Source organism: Microcaecilia unicolor, chromosome 3, assembly GCF_901765095.1.
Source record: "Microcaecilia unicolor chromosome 3, aMicUni1.1, whole genome shotgun sequence".
In the NCBI taxonomy this organism is placed as follows: domain Eukaryota; kingdom Metazoa; phylum Chordata; class Amphibia; order Gymnophiona; family Siphonopidae; genus Microcaecilia; species Microcaecilia unicolor.
This window is the reverse complement of record NC_044033.1, coordinates 23,156,737-23,171,435: the sequence shown is the minus strand read 5'-3', so window position 1 is coordinate 23,171,435 and position 14,699 is coordinate 23,156,737. Positions and strand designations below refer to the sequence as shown.

General features: G+C 42.9%; 1 protein-coding gene across 4 annotated transcripts in view; it reads right to left on the bottom strand.

Moving 5' to 3' along the window:
- EML4 (EMAP like 4) overlaps positions 1 to 14,699 on the bottom strand; it is a 391,221-nt gene that overhangs the window by 124,948 nt on the left and 251,574 nt on the right. For 2 of the 4 annotated variants that reach the window (XM_030195783.1, XM_030195784.1), the window contains exons 4-5: positions 11,810 to 11,920; positions 4,211 to 4,396 (exon numbers count right to left, since the gene is read on the bottom strand). The exons of 1 other annotated variant lie outside the window; for it this stretch is intronic. In XM_030195783.1, coding sequence (XP_030051643.1) covers positions 4,211 to 4,396; positions 11,810 to 11,920 — 297 coding nt within the window. The remainder of the gene's footprint in view (positions 1 to 4,210; positions 4,397 to 11,809; positions 11,921 to 14,699) is intronic. One more of the 4 variants, XM_030195785.1, reaches the window with a different exon arrangement.

Below are 14,699 nucleotides of genomic sequence, written 5' to 3'. Positions count from 1 at the left end.
AAGCATCATGTAAACAGGAACAGCAAACATACTTTGAAATGTCTATATGCGAATGAAAGGAGCCTAAGAAATAAGATGGGAGAGTTAGAATATATTGCACTAAATGAAAAATTACATATAATAGGCATCTCTGAGACCTGGTGGAAGGAGGATAACCAGTGGGAGGACACTGTCATACCGGGGTACAAATTATATCGCAGTGATAGGGTGGATCGAATTGGTGGAGGGGTAGCACTGTATATTAACAAGAGCCTTGAATCAAATAGATTGAAAATTCTGCAGGAAACAAAACACTTCTTGGAATCACTGTGGATTGAAATTCCATATGTAAAGGGGAAAAGGGGGAAAGGATAATGATAGGAGTGTACTACCGTTCGCCTGGCCAGGATCAACAGACGGATGCAGAAATGTTAAAGGAAATTAGGACGCAAACAAACTGGGCAACACAATAATAATGGGTGATTTCAATTACCCCGATATTGACTGGGTAAATGTAACATCGGGGCACGCTAGGGAGGTAAAATAACTTGATGAAATCAAGGACAGCTTTATGGAGCAGCTGGTACAGGAGCTGACGAGCGAAGGAAAAATTCTAGACCTAGTCCTTAGTGGAGCGCATGATCTGGTGCGGGAGGTAATGGTGCTGGGGGGCCCAGTGGCGTTCCTAGGGTGGCTGACACCCGGGGCGGATCGCCGATGCGCCCCCCCCAGGTGCAGCGCGACTCCCCCACCCCCGGCAAAAGAACACCCCCCCCCCCCGGGTGCATTTTTACCTGCTGGGGGGGGGGGGGGGGGGGGGGTGCCGCACGCCTGTCGGCTTCGCTCGTTCCATGCTCCCTCTGCCCCGGAACAGGACTGTTCCGGGGCAGAGGGAGCAAGGAACGGGCGGCACCCCCCCCCCCTCCCCAGCGGCTTGCACCCGGGGCGGACCGCCCCCACCACCCCCCCCCCTTGGTACGCCACTGCTGGGGCCGCTTGATAACAGTGATCATAATATGATCAGATTTGATATTAGCTTTGAAGTAAGTATACATAGGAAATCAAATACGTTAGTGTTTAACTTTAAAAAAGGAGACTCTGATAAAATGAGAAAAACGGTGAAAAAAAAATTGGAGGCGCAACAACGAGGGTCAAAAATTTACATCAGGCGTGGATGCTGTTCAAAAACACCATCCTGGAAGCCCAGGCCAAATATATTCCGCGTATTAAAAAAGGAGGATGGAATACCAAACGACAGACGGAGTGGTTAAAAACGGAGGTGAAGGAAGCTATTAAACCTAAAAGAAAATCCTTCAGAAAATAATAAGCAACAGCATAAGGAATGTCAAGTCAAATGCAAAGCGCTGATGAGGAAGGCTAAGCGGGACTTTGAAAAAAAGGTTGCTTTGGAGGCAAAAGCACATAGTAAAATTTTTTTTTAGGTATATTAAAAGCAGGAAGCCGGCAAAAGAATCGGTTGGACCACTAGATGACCGAGTAAAAGGGGCGATCAGGGAAGATAAAGCCGTAGTGGGGAGATTAAATGAATTCTTTGCTTCGGTCTTCCCTGCGGAAGATTTGGGTGGGATACCGGTGCCGAAAATGGTATTCGAAGCTGACGAGTTGGAGAAACTTAATGAATTCACTGTAAACCTGTGTAATGGGGCAGTTCTACAAACTGAAGAGTAGCAAATCTCCTGGACCAGATGGTATTCATCTCAGAGTACTGACAGAACTGAAAAATGAGCTTGCGGAGCTATTGTTAATAATATGCAATTTATCCTTAAAATTGAGTGTGGTACCAGAAGCTTGGAGGGTGGCCACTGTAACGCCGATTTTTAAAAAAGGTTCCAGAGGAGATCCGTACTGAAAAATGGATCTGTGCACACCCACAGGGAACGACACCCCCCCCTCCCCCCCATGGAAGAAAACAGAAAATTATTTTCTACTGCGGGATTCGGCATGCGCCAAAATTGGAATTACTGTTGGGCGCAGGCACTCAGGCAGTGGTAGTGCCAATTGGGTACACGCTACCCGTGTATTAGTCCTCCTGTGCCTTTGTAAAAGGGATCCTCTATGACTTAACATTTTTATTTCCCCTCTAAATCCATCCCATCTTTGTTACTAATGAAAACTTGGGACATTAAGGGGGGAAGTTATCAACATGGGTTGCTGTTAAGACAGGTTATTTTACCACAAGTTTTATCATTTTTGCACAAGATCTCGTTGCATAAAATGGGGCCATACGCTAAAATAACACAACTTGTAAAATAACCCACCGTAACGGTAGCCCACAGTGATAACGTCTCCCCTAAGACAGCAGGCTGACCGAACTAATATCATCATAAATTTGAGCTCAGAAAGCCCATTCTGCTTGGAAACAGAAACAGATGGGTCATAGCAACCACAAAAGCATGTGAGTAGTGTATGTGACTTCTATCAATACAGAAATGCATCCTGGTGATTTTGGCTTCTCCTCTAAACTGTAATCTGAGCTACAATTCTACAATTGCCAGCAAATGGCTTTGTACTCATCCCGCCTTAAACAACAATTTGCAAAGTGGCACCCAGCCTCCAGTGCTAAAAGAGGATGCAAGAAACCGAAAAAAAAGTATTTCTTTTGAAAGTAGACATGTGAAGTTAAAACATCAGAAGACAAGAACAGGGATGACCCCCCCCCCCCCCCCCCAGCTTTGGACAAAGCACCAAATTAGTACATAGAACTTGGGGAAGAAACATCTCAGAAGAAAGCCAAGCAGGAAAAAAAAAGATTAAAGTTCAGATTTTCAAACAGGGTTAAGAGTTTATGCAAAGCATAGGCATTTAATGAATCAACTCAGTTTCTTCTACTAAGAGAAGTGTATAAAAAAATGGCCCATGGACCCGATTTATTAAAAGAATAAAAATGGTATTCTCCATAGGCACAAAAAAAGCATACGTGTGTGTCTTTTACAGATGATGCCGTACATTTCAGCAGCCTAAGTTCAAACACATCAATTTTACCATGCATTTCTGTGCTGATCAGTCTAAAAACACACATAGAGGCATATTTTCAAAGCACTTAGCCTCCCAAAGTTCCATACGTTTCTATGGAACTTTGGGAGGCTAAGTGCTTTGAAAATAAGCCCCATAGACACCTTTCCAAGTCTTTCAAATGGCTGTTCAACTAGAAACTAGGAAGATCATATTTTGAGAAAATCACTTGGAAAGAATTTTTGCTTGGTAAAATAACATGCTGTGTTCATATGTGTATACATAACTTTAATTTTATGTAAAATTCCAATTAGCGAACTAAAAATTGTGCAAGTACAAAAATATAACATTTAGTGGTCCTTTTTCTAAGGCATGCTAATGGATTTAACTTGTGCTAAAATGCCAAGAAGCCCATAGGTATGAAATGGGCTTCTTAGCATATGCTAAATCTGTTAGCACATCTTCATTTTTAACCGTTCTCAGTAGCTATATTATACCGATTGATGGTAGGTTATCCAGCAGAAACCTGTCACACTTGTTTTAAGAATTAGTAAGGGAGCAGTTTGAGGATCAAGCAGGGCTGAAGCAAGGTCCAGACTGGCAGGATGCAGTCAGATAAAACAAGTAACCTGAAGAGAAAGGCATCTGAGCCAAGGGTTGTAATGATACCACCATAGGGCTGATGTTCTGAAATCACGACAAAAGCCTACAGATTACCATGCAAGACAAAGTAAAAGATTTTAGATGAGCTTTAAGTATGGTTTATGTAAGATCATGCACTGTAGCGACATATGAAGCATCTTGTTTATCATTTAAACAGTATTCTGCAAATAGGTACTAGTTTACTGTACTTTCTTGCACAATAATAATAATAATATCAAAACACAAGCAAATGCATCCAGATTTACATAGCAGTCAACTGTGGGAACACTTTCAGATGCTTTTATCCAAATTTCCAGTATCTTATCTTTTGTTTTCCCTTATTTTATTCTACAAATGTTAGGTTCACTTTGCAAATTAAGTCAATGGAGTAGAACTCTCTTTGCTATCAATACCGATATGAAAAAGATAAAAAATATTTCTCAAGTCTTGACTGCAGAAATATTAGGGTGTTCCTTGCACGCTAATTTAATGCATGAAAGCACAGAATGTTAGACTCTAGTCTGGAATTCTTGAAGGTCTACGAGACCGTTTCAGAAAATACCAGTATCATTACAACCCCTTCTCTGGTCCTGCACATTATGTGCTTATGTGAAACCTTTTTGTGGCTGCAGCAGGATTCCTGCTTTCTTGAGATTGTCTGTGGGTTTGAGGAGATTGTGAGGAGGGCTGGGGGGAAGGATGTGCTTGAATTTGTGGACTATGTTGAGTTTGATCATTAGCTTGAGTTTCCACTTTTCTTTCTTTCACATCAGGGTTTTTCTCCTGCTTTTTTTCTGCACCACTGCAAAACAAAAGAATAAAATGGAACAAAAGAACAACAACAATAAAAAAGTAAAGGCAATTAGAAAAAAAAAAGTGAATGCTTTCTACACAAAGGGGCCCTTTTTTTTTTTACAAAGCAGCGGTAAGCCCAACGCGGGCTTGCTGCTTGCTAAAAAGGAAGTAACCCTTGGCTACTGCAGCAGCCTGGCAGTAGTTCGCGCCGTCATATCCGGTGTTACAAAATATTTTTATTTTTGTAGCGCCAGTGTGTACCCGGCAGCAGTGGTGTGCTGGAGCAGGCTCTCACAGGCTCTCGAGAGCCGTTTGTTAAGTTTTTAAGAATTTTGGGAGCCGGTTCTCCATGGCTACTTTAACAAATGGATCCCAAAATGTGGACTTGGGCCCCTCCTGAATTCTCTTTTACTTTGCTGGCAAGAGAGAGCCCCCTGTTAACAATTTACCAGCACACCCCTGCCCGGCAGTAATCAGGCAGTGCCACGCGCTGCCCGGTTACCACTGGGTTAGCGTGGAAGCCCTTACCGCCACCTCAATGGGTGGCGGTAAGGGCTCCCCCCGAAATGGCCACGCGGCCAGTGCTTCACTGGCCACATGGCCATTTCCTGAAGAAAAGAAAGACCTACCTTTTACCTGCTGTGGTAAAAGGGGGTCTCGGCGCATGACGCCAGCGCAGGCCCCCTTTTGCCGCAGCTTGGTAAAAGAGGCTCTAAGTTCCTCAATCACTGAAAAAACATGTAAATACTTATTAATTGACTGATTTTACTAACACTTTTTAAAAATACGGCTTACAGACGTATCAAAACTTTTGGCAATCATGGAATTTTTTGCTCTTTCCCATTAAAAATCACTAGGCTTAAGATTTGGGAATTTACAAATAACCTCTCTTGTTGGGAGCTGGCTCTAAGTTTCAGTAAACCTAACAGTACCCTGAGTTGGCACCACTAATATTTCAATGTACAGCACTGCTGTGTATTGTTACCACATGCGAGATTCTCACTCAGTCCCATTATCAGCACTGCTGTGAAGGCAAGAGTTAACCACCTCTAGTATCCCTCCTTTTGCCTGCTCTGGTGAAATTAAAGCTAGGCATGGCTGTAGTCTTCTGTCAGTGTGGCGCCAAGGGGAAGAGACAATGAGAAGTAAACATGCGGCAACAAGTGGATTCGCCTCTCAGTGAGGAGGAGAACCAGGTGCAAGAGAATGGGAAGAAGTCTGATATTGCTGCTATTTCTTGACTTCCGAAACTTGATTGGATTACTCTGTTCTTGAGAGCCCATCAGCTCTGAGAGGTAGTGTTAAGCAGTAACATGCTCAGAAGCAGCTCGCAAAGGGCTCAGAAAGAGAGGGAAAATTCAGCTAAGGACGGGGGAGAGCAGTAGAGAGAGGCAGCAATGAGCGAAAAGGAAAGTTAAGGGAAGGAAAAGCAAAGCAAAGAAGTGGAAGGAGAGAGAGAGAGAGGAGGAGAAGACAGAAGCAGAGAAGGCATGACTGTGAGTTGTGCAGAGCCTAGAGGACCTGCAGAATAAGGCAGGCTCTCACACAGTCTGCAGTAGGAGAAAAAGAGCAAGAGAACTGTGCTGTAAAGCCGACTGCAGCAGGAAGAAGAGGACTAGATAGAAGTCCAGAGACTCTGGACCAGGTGATCAAAGCTTCCCGTGTTGGGAACGTTTGCTTGAGACCGGCTGTAGCCACTTTAAAGCAAACGTTATTTTGTGAGTAATGCACAAAAGGGTTTTCCGTGGCTCTAATGTGTGCCGTTAGCAGCCACGGAGAACCCATGCAAATATATTACAATGAGCTCATTAGTATTCTAATGAGCATTCCGGGCAACGCACAGTTCCAGAGCTCCTAGCTATAACGAGCTAATTTTACAGCTGCTCTGGAGCTGATAGAAGAGGAGGGAGACACAAACAGGAAGCTTGCAAAAGCTGCCTGATTCTACTCCCTACATCTCTCCTCCCGAACCCTCCCCCTCCGGGTGCCCCCTAGCAACCCCACCTTAATTTTACAATTCTCTGATGGTCCAGTGAACCCCTACCTCCTCATACCAAGAATGCTGCTATGATCTAGTCACTCCTCTCCTCCTTCCCCCTGCTCCCCCCTCCCAACCCCCACACCAAGAATGTCCCTGGTGGAGGAATGGCCTAATGGTTAGTGCAGCGGGCTTTGATCCTAGCAACCTGGGTTCAATTCCCACTGAAGCTCCTTGTAACCTTGGGCAAGTCACTTAACCCTCCATTGCCCCAGGTACAAACACTTAGATTGTGAGCCCTCTAGGGACAGGAAAAAGTACGTGCATATAATGTACACAGCACTGCATACATCCAGTAGTGCTATAGAAATGATAACTAGTTAGTTAGTTGGTCTAGCAAACCCCTCCCCTCCATCCCCGTAACTAGAAAACTATATGGAGGCAAGACGTTTGAAGCAGCATCTCCTCCCTCCTGTTTCTGGGCCCACCCTGCGCAAAATGGCGGTGCCTAGCCTCTGCCTGATGCATCCCAGGATGCACCAGGCAGGGGCTAGGTGCTGCCATTTTGCACAGGGTGGGCCCAGTGGCAGGAGGGAGGTGTTGCTCCTGCCCTCATCTTTATCAAGGAGGGAGGGAGGGAGAGGGTTGCTAGACCACCAGGGCCATTCTTGGTGTGGAGGTCGGGACGGGGTGTGGGGGTCACTAGACCACCAAGGTCATTCTTGCTGTGGGGGTGTGTTAGCATCCAATGGGACCACCAGGGAGTGTAGTGGAAGGGGGGGGGGGGGTCACTAGACCATTAGGGAGCTTTTTGAGCTGTGGGTGGGGGGCTACAGAGGGGGGTCCACTTCTCCTTGAGCCCCCCTCCCCACAAAGCAATTAAAAAAACTTAAGTTATGGCAAGCTGTCAAGTTAAATGCATTTGAAAGTTCCGGGTCGCACACAGCGACCAATGCTCAGAAGGGGATCTGTGCATCTCATTTGCATGTAATCCTCTTTGTGTGTTGGTCGCTGTTTGCAACCGGGTAAATTTTCCAGTGTTATCCGTATTTAATGGGTGCAGCTGAGCATCAGCCCCTCAGAACCGTTGAACAGAGCGAGAGCAGGGCTTTCAAGTGAAGACAGGGAGGTAACTTTGTACAGGGTGTGTGGAAAGCAAAACAGACAAAGGTCTGTGCATGTAAAAGTTAAGACAGTATTTTAGAAATGGCTTGGAGCTTGCCAAATATTTTCTAAAGTACATGTAGTGCTAAAGGTATATGTAGGCATGGCACCACATACAGAATGTACACATTCTCAAAAAAAGAAGTGATAGCCACACTGAGGTCCCAGAAGACGACAGTCACACCAGTTACTATTCCAATATGCTTTCTTGCTTTCAGGGCTTCTGTTCATTGAGCAGCAGGACAAGCCATTACAAAAATAGCCACTTGAGTACTTTTCAACAATATGCAAAATGAGGTTCAAGTGATATTGAAGTTGTTTGTGAAACCTTATGAATCCTATTTACCGATATTCACTCACTCTCAGAATCTATATAAGGCGCGAAGAGTAGCGCGCATTACATTGTGTGCACGGCCAATTTACACAACTATTCAATTGAATAAGGAGCCAATCAATAATAATTGGCTGATAATAACCAAGTATCATCCCTAATAGGCAATAATTAGAATTTATGCATGCGTCTTTTTGGGCGTGTTCTAAAAAGAGGCACACGTAAATTCTAACATATGTAGCTGAAAAGGGGATGCGGCCATGGAAGGCGTGTGGGCGTCTTGGGGTGTTACTCAAATTTACGTGCGTTGTTATAGAAATCGGGGGAATGCACCTACGTTTAGGTGCGGGTATTTACAGCAAGCTTTCAGTGGCGTAAATGGCCGTAACATAAGCGCGTTCCCCGGTCCTATATGCTATTCTATACACTGCGTCTAACTTTAGGCACTTTATATAAAACAGCGCTGGATGCTTTAATTTGACATATCTAGATTTCAGAAGCCATTTCCAGAATCTGGCCCTCGGTGAATTTTCCTGGGCAGCACATATTTTAGATAACTAGAACATCTGAAAGACAAGCCAGTGGACTTAAAATTAGATGCCATCTCTATTGCCACTGGGACATAAACCAGAGGAGACGAGTCTTAAGGCACTTTTTGAAACATACACTTTCATCCTTGTTTAAAAATGGACTTAACATCTTTGTTTTTTTTATGGAATCGCCAAACCACAAAGAATGAATTGTGCTAGGTAACAAAAATCAAAGCTTTACTGTTGCATGCATTCACACAGAAAAGCACATGTGTATAAAAGTGTGACTCCCCCGCCCCCCCCCCCTCTGAAAATTGCCTCTGCTGCAGGCAGAAGGTGGGAGGAGTTTCAGGGGGTGGGGTCACTAAGACAACAGGGGCTGGGACTGCCAGCCCGGTGGGAGGTTTTGTGAAGGGCCAGCCCATGAGGGCAGGGCCAAGAAGTAATAAAAGGCATTGCATGGAGAACACTTCTGGTCTTTGGTAGCCCACCCCAGCCGAGACCATTAGCACTAAGGGGGAAGTCCTGGGAACCAAGACAGGAGAAATTTGCAATGTGTGATGATTAAAGGCCCTGCTACAGAGAACAGGGTACCTGCGAAGTGTTCCCAACTAGGGAATGAATAGGAGTGCTTGGGGAGGAAAGACACGCCATGTAGGAGGAGTGGGTGCGGGACTACCTCACTTCTGGCAGGACTTTCATTGTATGCGTGAATGACCCCTGTTCCAGGATGGGATAAGACAGAACTGACTCTCACAAAGATTACCAAAATGCAGTGATACTAGTGTGAAATTTTGGTAATTTAATATTACAATTCAAAAATAGCAAGCAATCTCGATGTTAATTTTTACACTAATTATATTGTAGTGTAGCAAGAAAAGACCTCAGAAGATCAGCCTGTGGAGTTTGTATTTCACCACAGTAGCTGAGCGAACCTCCTAATGGGTCTAAAAAACCTCCTTTTTATTTGAAAATTTTTTCTTTCCTTTTTACTTTATTTTTCCAAATATTTTTTATGTTGCTTGACTTAAGCTTTTATATTTTTCTACAGTAATACAGTGAAACCTCGGTTTTCGTCGATAATTCGTCCGAAATAATCGACGAAAACCAAAAACGACGAAAACTGAGGCAATTTATTTTAAATTCTTTAAAATGAATAAAAAGACTAATCCTACTATATAAATGATGATGCGGCACGTCACACAACGCTTCAGATATTATAACAGGCTGTAACAGCGCCAACAAGCTACTAAGGGCAAATCAGCGCCCCGATAAAGAGGACTCCGGATTCCCCTGCCCCGCTTACCTCCGCCTACCCCCCAGTGCACGTCCCCAACCAGCAACTACTTACAACGCACCACATCCGCAAATCGCTATCCCATCCTGCCCTCACAGATCTCCAACATACACCTCTTCCACCAGCCCCTCTCTAACGATCCCACACACTTAAACACACCCACCTCCTGCTCCCGCCCTTCAAAAACGCTAAACAAATGCAAACAGGAACAAGAGAAAGGGGGGAGTGGCACTAGAAATATCCCACGCCTTCCACACCAACAGCCAGCCAATGCAATTAATGCACATGATGTAAAACACACCCAGCTCCTGCTCCCGCCCTTCAAAAACACTAAACAAATGCAAACAGGAACAAGGGGAAGGGGGTGAGTGGCACTAGAAATATCCCATGCCTTCCACACCAACAGCCAGCCAATGCAATTAATGCACATGATGTAAAACACACCCAGCTCCTGCTCCCGCCCTTCAAAAACACTAAACAAATGCAAACAGGAACAAGGGGAAGGGGGTGAGTGGCACTAGAAATATCCCATGCCTTCCACACCAACAGCCAGCCAATGCAATTAATGCACATGATGTAAAACACACCCAGCTCCTGCTCCCGCCCTTCAAAAACACTAAACAAATGCAAACAGGAACAAGGGGAAGGGGGTGAGTGGCACTAGAAATATCCCATGCCTTCCACACCAACAGCCAGCCAATGCAATTAACACGCATGATGTAAAACACACCCACCTCCTGCACACGCCCTCAAATCACTAGCAATACATGAACATTTAACATGGCATTTACTGACGAATTCCGAGGTGACCGACGAAAACCGACGTCAACAAAAACTGCAGGTTTCACTGTATTGTCTTTAGATATTAAATGGCACTAATCTGAGTGTATAGATGCTTTTACGGTTAGCTCGTCAAAGCGCCTCCGTTTCACAGTTTGCTTCTTCGGGAGCTGAACCGTTGACCATTTTGTCAGAAAGTCCTATTAGATGTGCCTCCATGGTCCTGCTTCACAAATTGAGATTGCTTGCTAATTTTGAATTGTGAAGCACTCAGATAAGTAAAGAAAACACACTAATTTTCAATCAGATTGGTAATTTAATATTAGCAATAAGGTACACTAGTTAATACCAAGCTTATTGCATGGCAAAGAATTTTATTTAAAGGAGAAAAAGACCTCAGAAACCAATTGGATGAACTACCCTTGGTTACAACCGGCTGATGAATAAGCCAGTTTTGTTTCTATCATCGGGCTCAAAAAGGAGAAATTAGACCTTACCTGCTAATTTGCTTTCCTTTAGACCCTCTGGAGTCTCCTCCTGCTGGAAGGCGTGCACAACCCATCAGTCCAACCCTGGGCCGACCCGGAGGGACGCTGAGGAACTCCTCTTTTTTATAATGTGCTTCTGTGCATTTATGGCGCATCAAAATATATATATGGTGAAGAATTTAAAACCTTGACAACTTTAAGGGTGATAACAAGCGCTCAAACCACTTATTGCATTATTAACACAGCGCTTATCTTAATGTTCAACGGGGCCATTGTTTCACCCGTCTTGTGCTGATTTTGTCCACTGTGATGTATATGCTCTCAATACCGCTTTCAAAATGGCTCTGTGTTATTAATGCAATAAGTGGTTTGAAAGCTTATCACCATTAAAGTTGTCAAGGTTTTAAATTCTTCAACATATATTTTTTTGATGCACAATAAATGCACAGAAAGAAGCACATTACAAAAAAAAAAAAAGAAGAAGAGTTTTTGAGCCCGATGATAGAAACAAAACATCAGCTGGTTGTAACCAAGGATAGCTCATCCGAGTGGTTTCTAAGGTCTCTTTCTCCTTTAAATACAATTTATTGCCTTGCAATAACCTTGGTATTAACTAGTGTACCTTACTGCTAGTATTAGACACAGAACTGAGTCATTTGTTATTTGCAAACAGAGGAAATCTGAGATCGAACTGAGCTGTGATTTGAATGTCCTGATATCATTTGGACATTATGTTTGACACTGTGCTGACCATCTGAAAAGCCCTGAAATGTACAGACCAAGTTGACCAGTTTCCTAATGTATATGTGAATGAAATAAAGAGTTCCCAGAAAAAAATACCCTTCAGCCTACCGGGATTTAGCCCAGCCCCGGCCTGCGCCCAGCTTGACATTTTGAACTCTGTGTTTTGCATATCCTGGTCCTGGGGTGCCTGACCTGAAGAGCTTAGCCGGTGCCTGTGAACTGAATGAGTTGGGACCAGTGTTACAAAGGTTTTGCAGCACTACATAGGTACTGAAGCATGTTTATGAAATTTTATACACCCGTATGTACTATGCTGACAAGAGCTGATACTATTAATTGAGATATGTTGTTGGTTCACTGTGTTGCATTAATCTATGTACTGCTGAAATTTATGTCATTTTATGTTTTTGTACTGTTTTAAACACTGGGGATGTACATTTGTAACCTGCCTTGAGCATTGGAAGGTGCAGGACATAATAATAATAATGAAAGTGATTTCTTAATATGAATTATATGGTCATGTGGAAGGTAATTTTCCAAGTTTTAAAGAAAAGTAAGCAGATATTTACCCACGTTTCCAACTATTACAGCCATTTTTTTAAATGGGTCAAGATGGGAAAGAGTTATCCTTCCAAATTTAGGAAAGGAAACGACTTAAAAAGCTAACTTTTTTGTTTTAAAACATTATTCATAGTATGATCTCTGACTACTTGAATTATCTACCGGACACTTACTGTCCTTGTGATCTGCGCTCACTGGATTAGGGCAGATTCAAATTATTAACGGCTCAAAGTTATCTGTTGGTCAGCACTATAGGAAGGACTTTGAGGGGACAGGTAGCATTAATTTAGATTTGTCTGCTGTATGAGTTAAGGTTGAAGCAGTTTCTTAAAAACTTACAACTAGTCTTTTTGAGCAACTTTATTCCTCCACAGTATGATCATCGCTAATGATGGTATTTGATCTATTGATGTGCTTAGGTGATCTTAGATTTTAGATGTGTTGCTTTTTGAGACAATTATCAACTGAATTTTTCTCTCATACATATGGATTATATAATAGTTACCCACTTATCTGTGTCATTTATTTTATTTCTGTATCATCCCCCTAATTCAATAAAAGTCACCAAAAATTGCGTACAGAAATTTGGTTGTGCACCCAAGTTGTGTGCGTAATTTAATGAGCTAATTGGCTTTCTAACAAGCATTTTTGGCACTAATTAGGTTTAATTAGAATTTACACCTGCAGTTTAGGCACAGGATCTGTGCCTAAAATTTTACATGCAAGTTTAAAAGGGGTAGGGGAATGTGACGGTCATGGATAGAACGGGGACGTTCCTATTCAAGGCCCTTAAAGCAAATGGCTCCAAGTACCTGAAGAATAGGATGATCCTCTACACACCTCCAAGGACACACTAAGGTCCTCCCAAGAACTATCACTAACCACACCCTCTCCAAAAGACATTACACAACGTAATACCCTCAAGCGAGCCTTCTCCGGAGTAGCCCCCACACTCTGGAATTGCACTCCCTGAAAGGTTCCGCTTAACACAAGACTATCTACTTCAGGAAGCAGGTGAAAGTTTGGCTCTTCAATCATCTCACTCACACACACTAGGAGTCGCAGGACATGTTTATCTACTTCTACCCTAGCTGAGATAATATTTAACCATCTTTCTGACCTCATGTGCACCTTTCTTTAAATCAATCACCTTACTTTCTAACTCCTTTTACTCTCTTACCTATCTATACGTTCCATTTTTGCTTTACCCTTTCACTATCAATTATAATGTTCTATTACGTATTGTGTTGACATTGCTAGTATACCATGCCATACTTTGTATTGTTTTTGAATATTTTTACTGCTCTAATTGCCTCCTGTTCATGTTTCATCTATTCTTACTGTACACCGTCTTGAGTGAATTCCTTCATAAAGGCGGTAAATAAATCCTAATAAATAAATAAATAAATACATTTACACGCATTGTTACAGAATAAGGGGGATACGCGCTTAATTTCTCATACATTAGCACCACGTTTTAGTTGGTGCAAATGGCCGTGCCTAAAGTTTAGCGTAATTCCTAGGCATAACCTAACCTTTCAAGCCCACCCATACATCTCCTGATCCTTAAACCATGTCTCCCAAACTCCTTATACTCATATCCCAGTCTTCTCGTCTCCATCTTCCCTACACCATACCCCTCCCAATCTCTCCTTTTGCCTATTTTGCCTTGTTTACCTTTCCATGTTCAATTCACCTAGTCTTAAAACCTTACTATTACTATGTTTATTACAGTTTGTAATATTCTCCTTACAATACTTTGTAATTCTATTTACTATGTAAGCCGCATTGAACCTGCTGTGTGTGGGAAAGCGCGGGGTACAAATGTAATAAATAAATACATAAATAAGCACTATTCTATAAATCACACCTAACTTAGGGGCCCTTTTACTAAGCCGCGTAGTTACTGCCCGGTTACCACATGGCCCTTGCGTTAATTTCAGTTTTGGTGCGCATCCACTACGTGCGTCTGAAATATTTTCTGGTGCATGTAACGGATGCATGCCAAGTGGCATCTGACATGTGTAGGTCTTTACCACTAGGTCAATGGCTGGCAGTAAGGTCTCAGATCCAAAATAGACGCGCAGCAATTTTGATTTTGCCACACGTCCTTTTTTTACAGGCGCGCTAAAAAAATGGATCGGCGCAACGCCCAAAACCCACGCCTACACTACCCCAAGCCATTTTTCTGTGCGCTTTTGTAAAAGGATCCCTTAAACATGGCTTATAAAATAGAGCTTTTTTTGGCGCCATATATAAAATTCACCCCCTTATGATTGCTGGGTTTAATGGTATTTCATGTTAATTTTCAGATATGTTCTAATTTTTAATTGTATCTTTCTATATAGAATTTTATGATTGTTTCCCACCTTGATTGAACCCATGCTGTTTATGCAGGTTATGAATGAACAATTAATGTGAGTAAACATATGAGGGT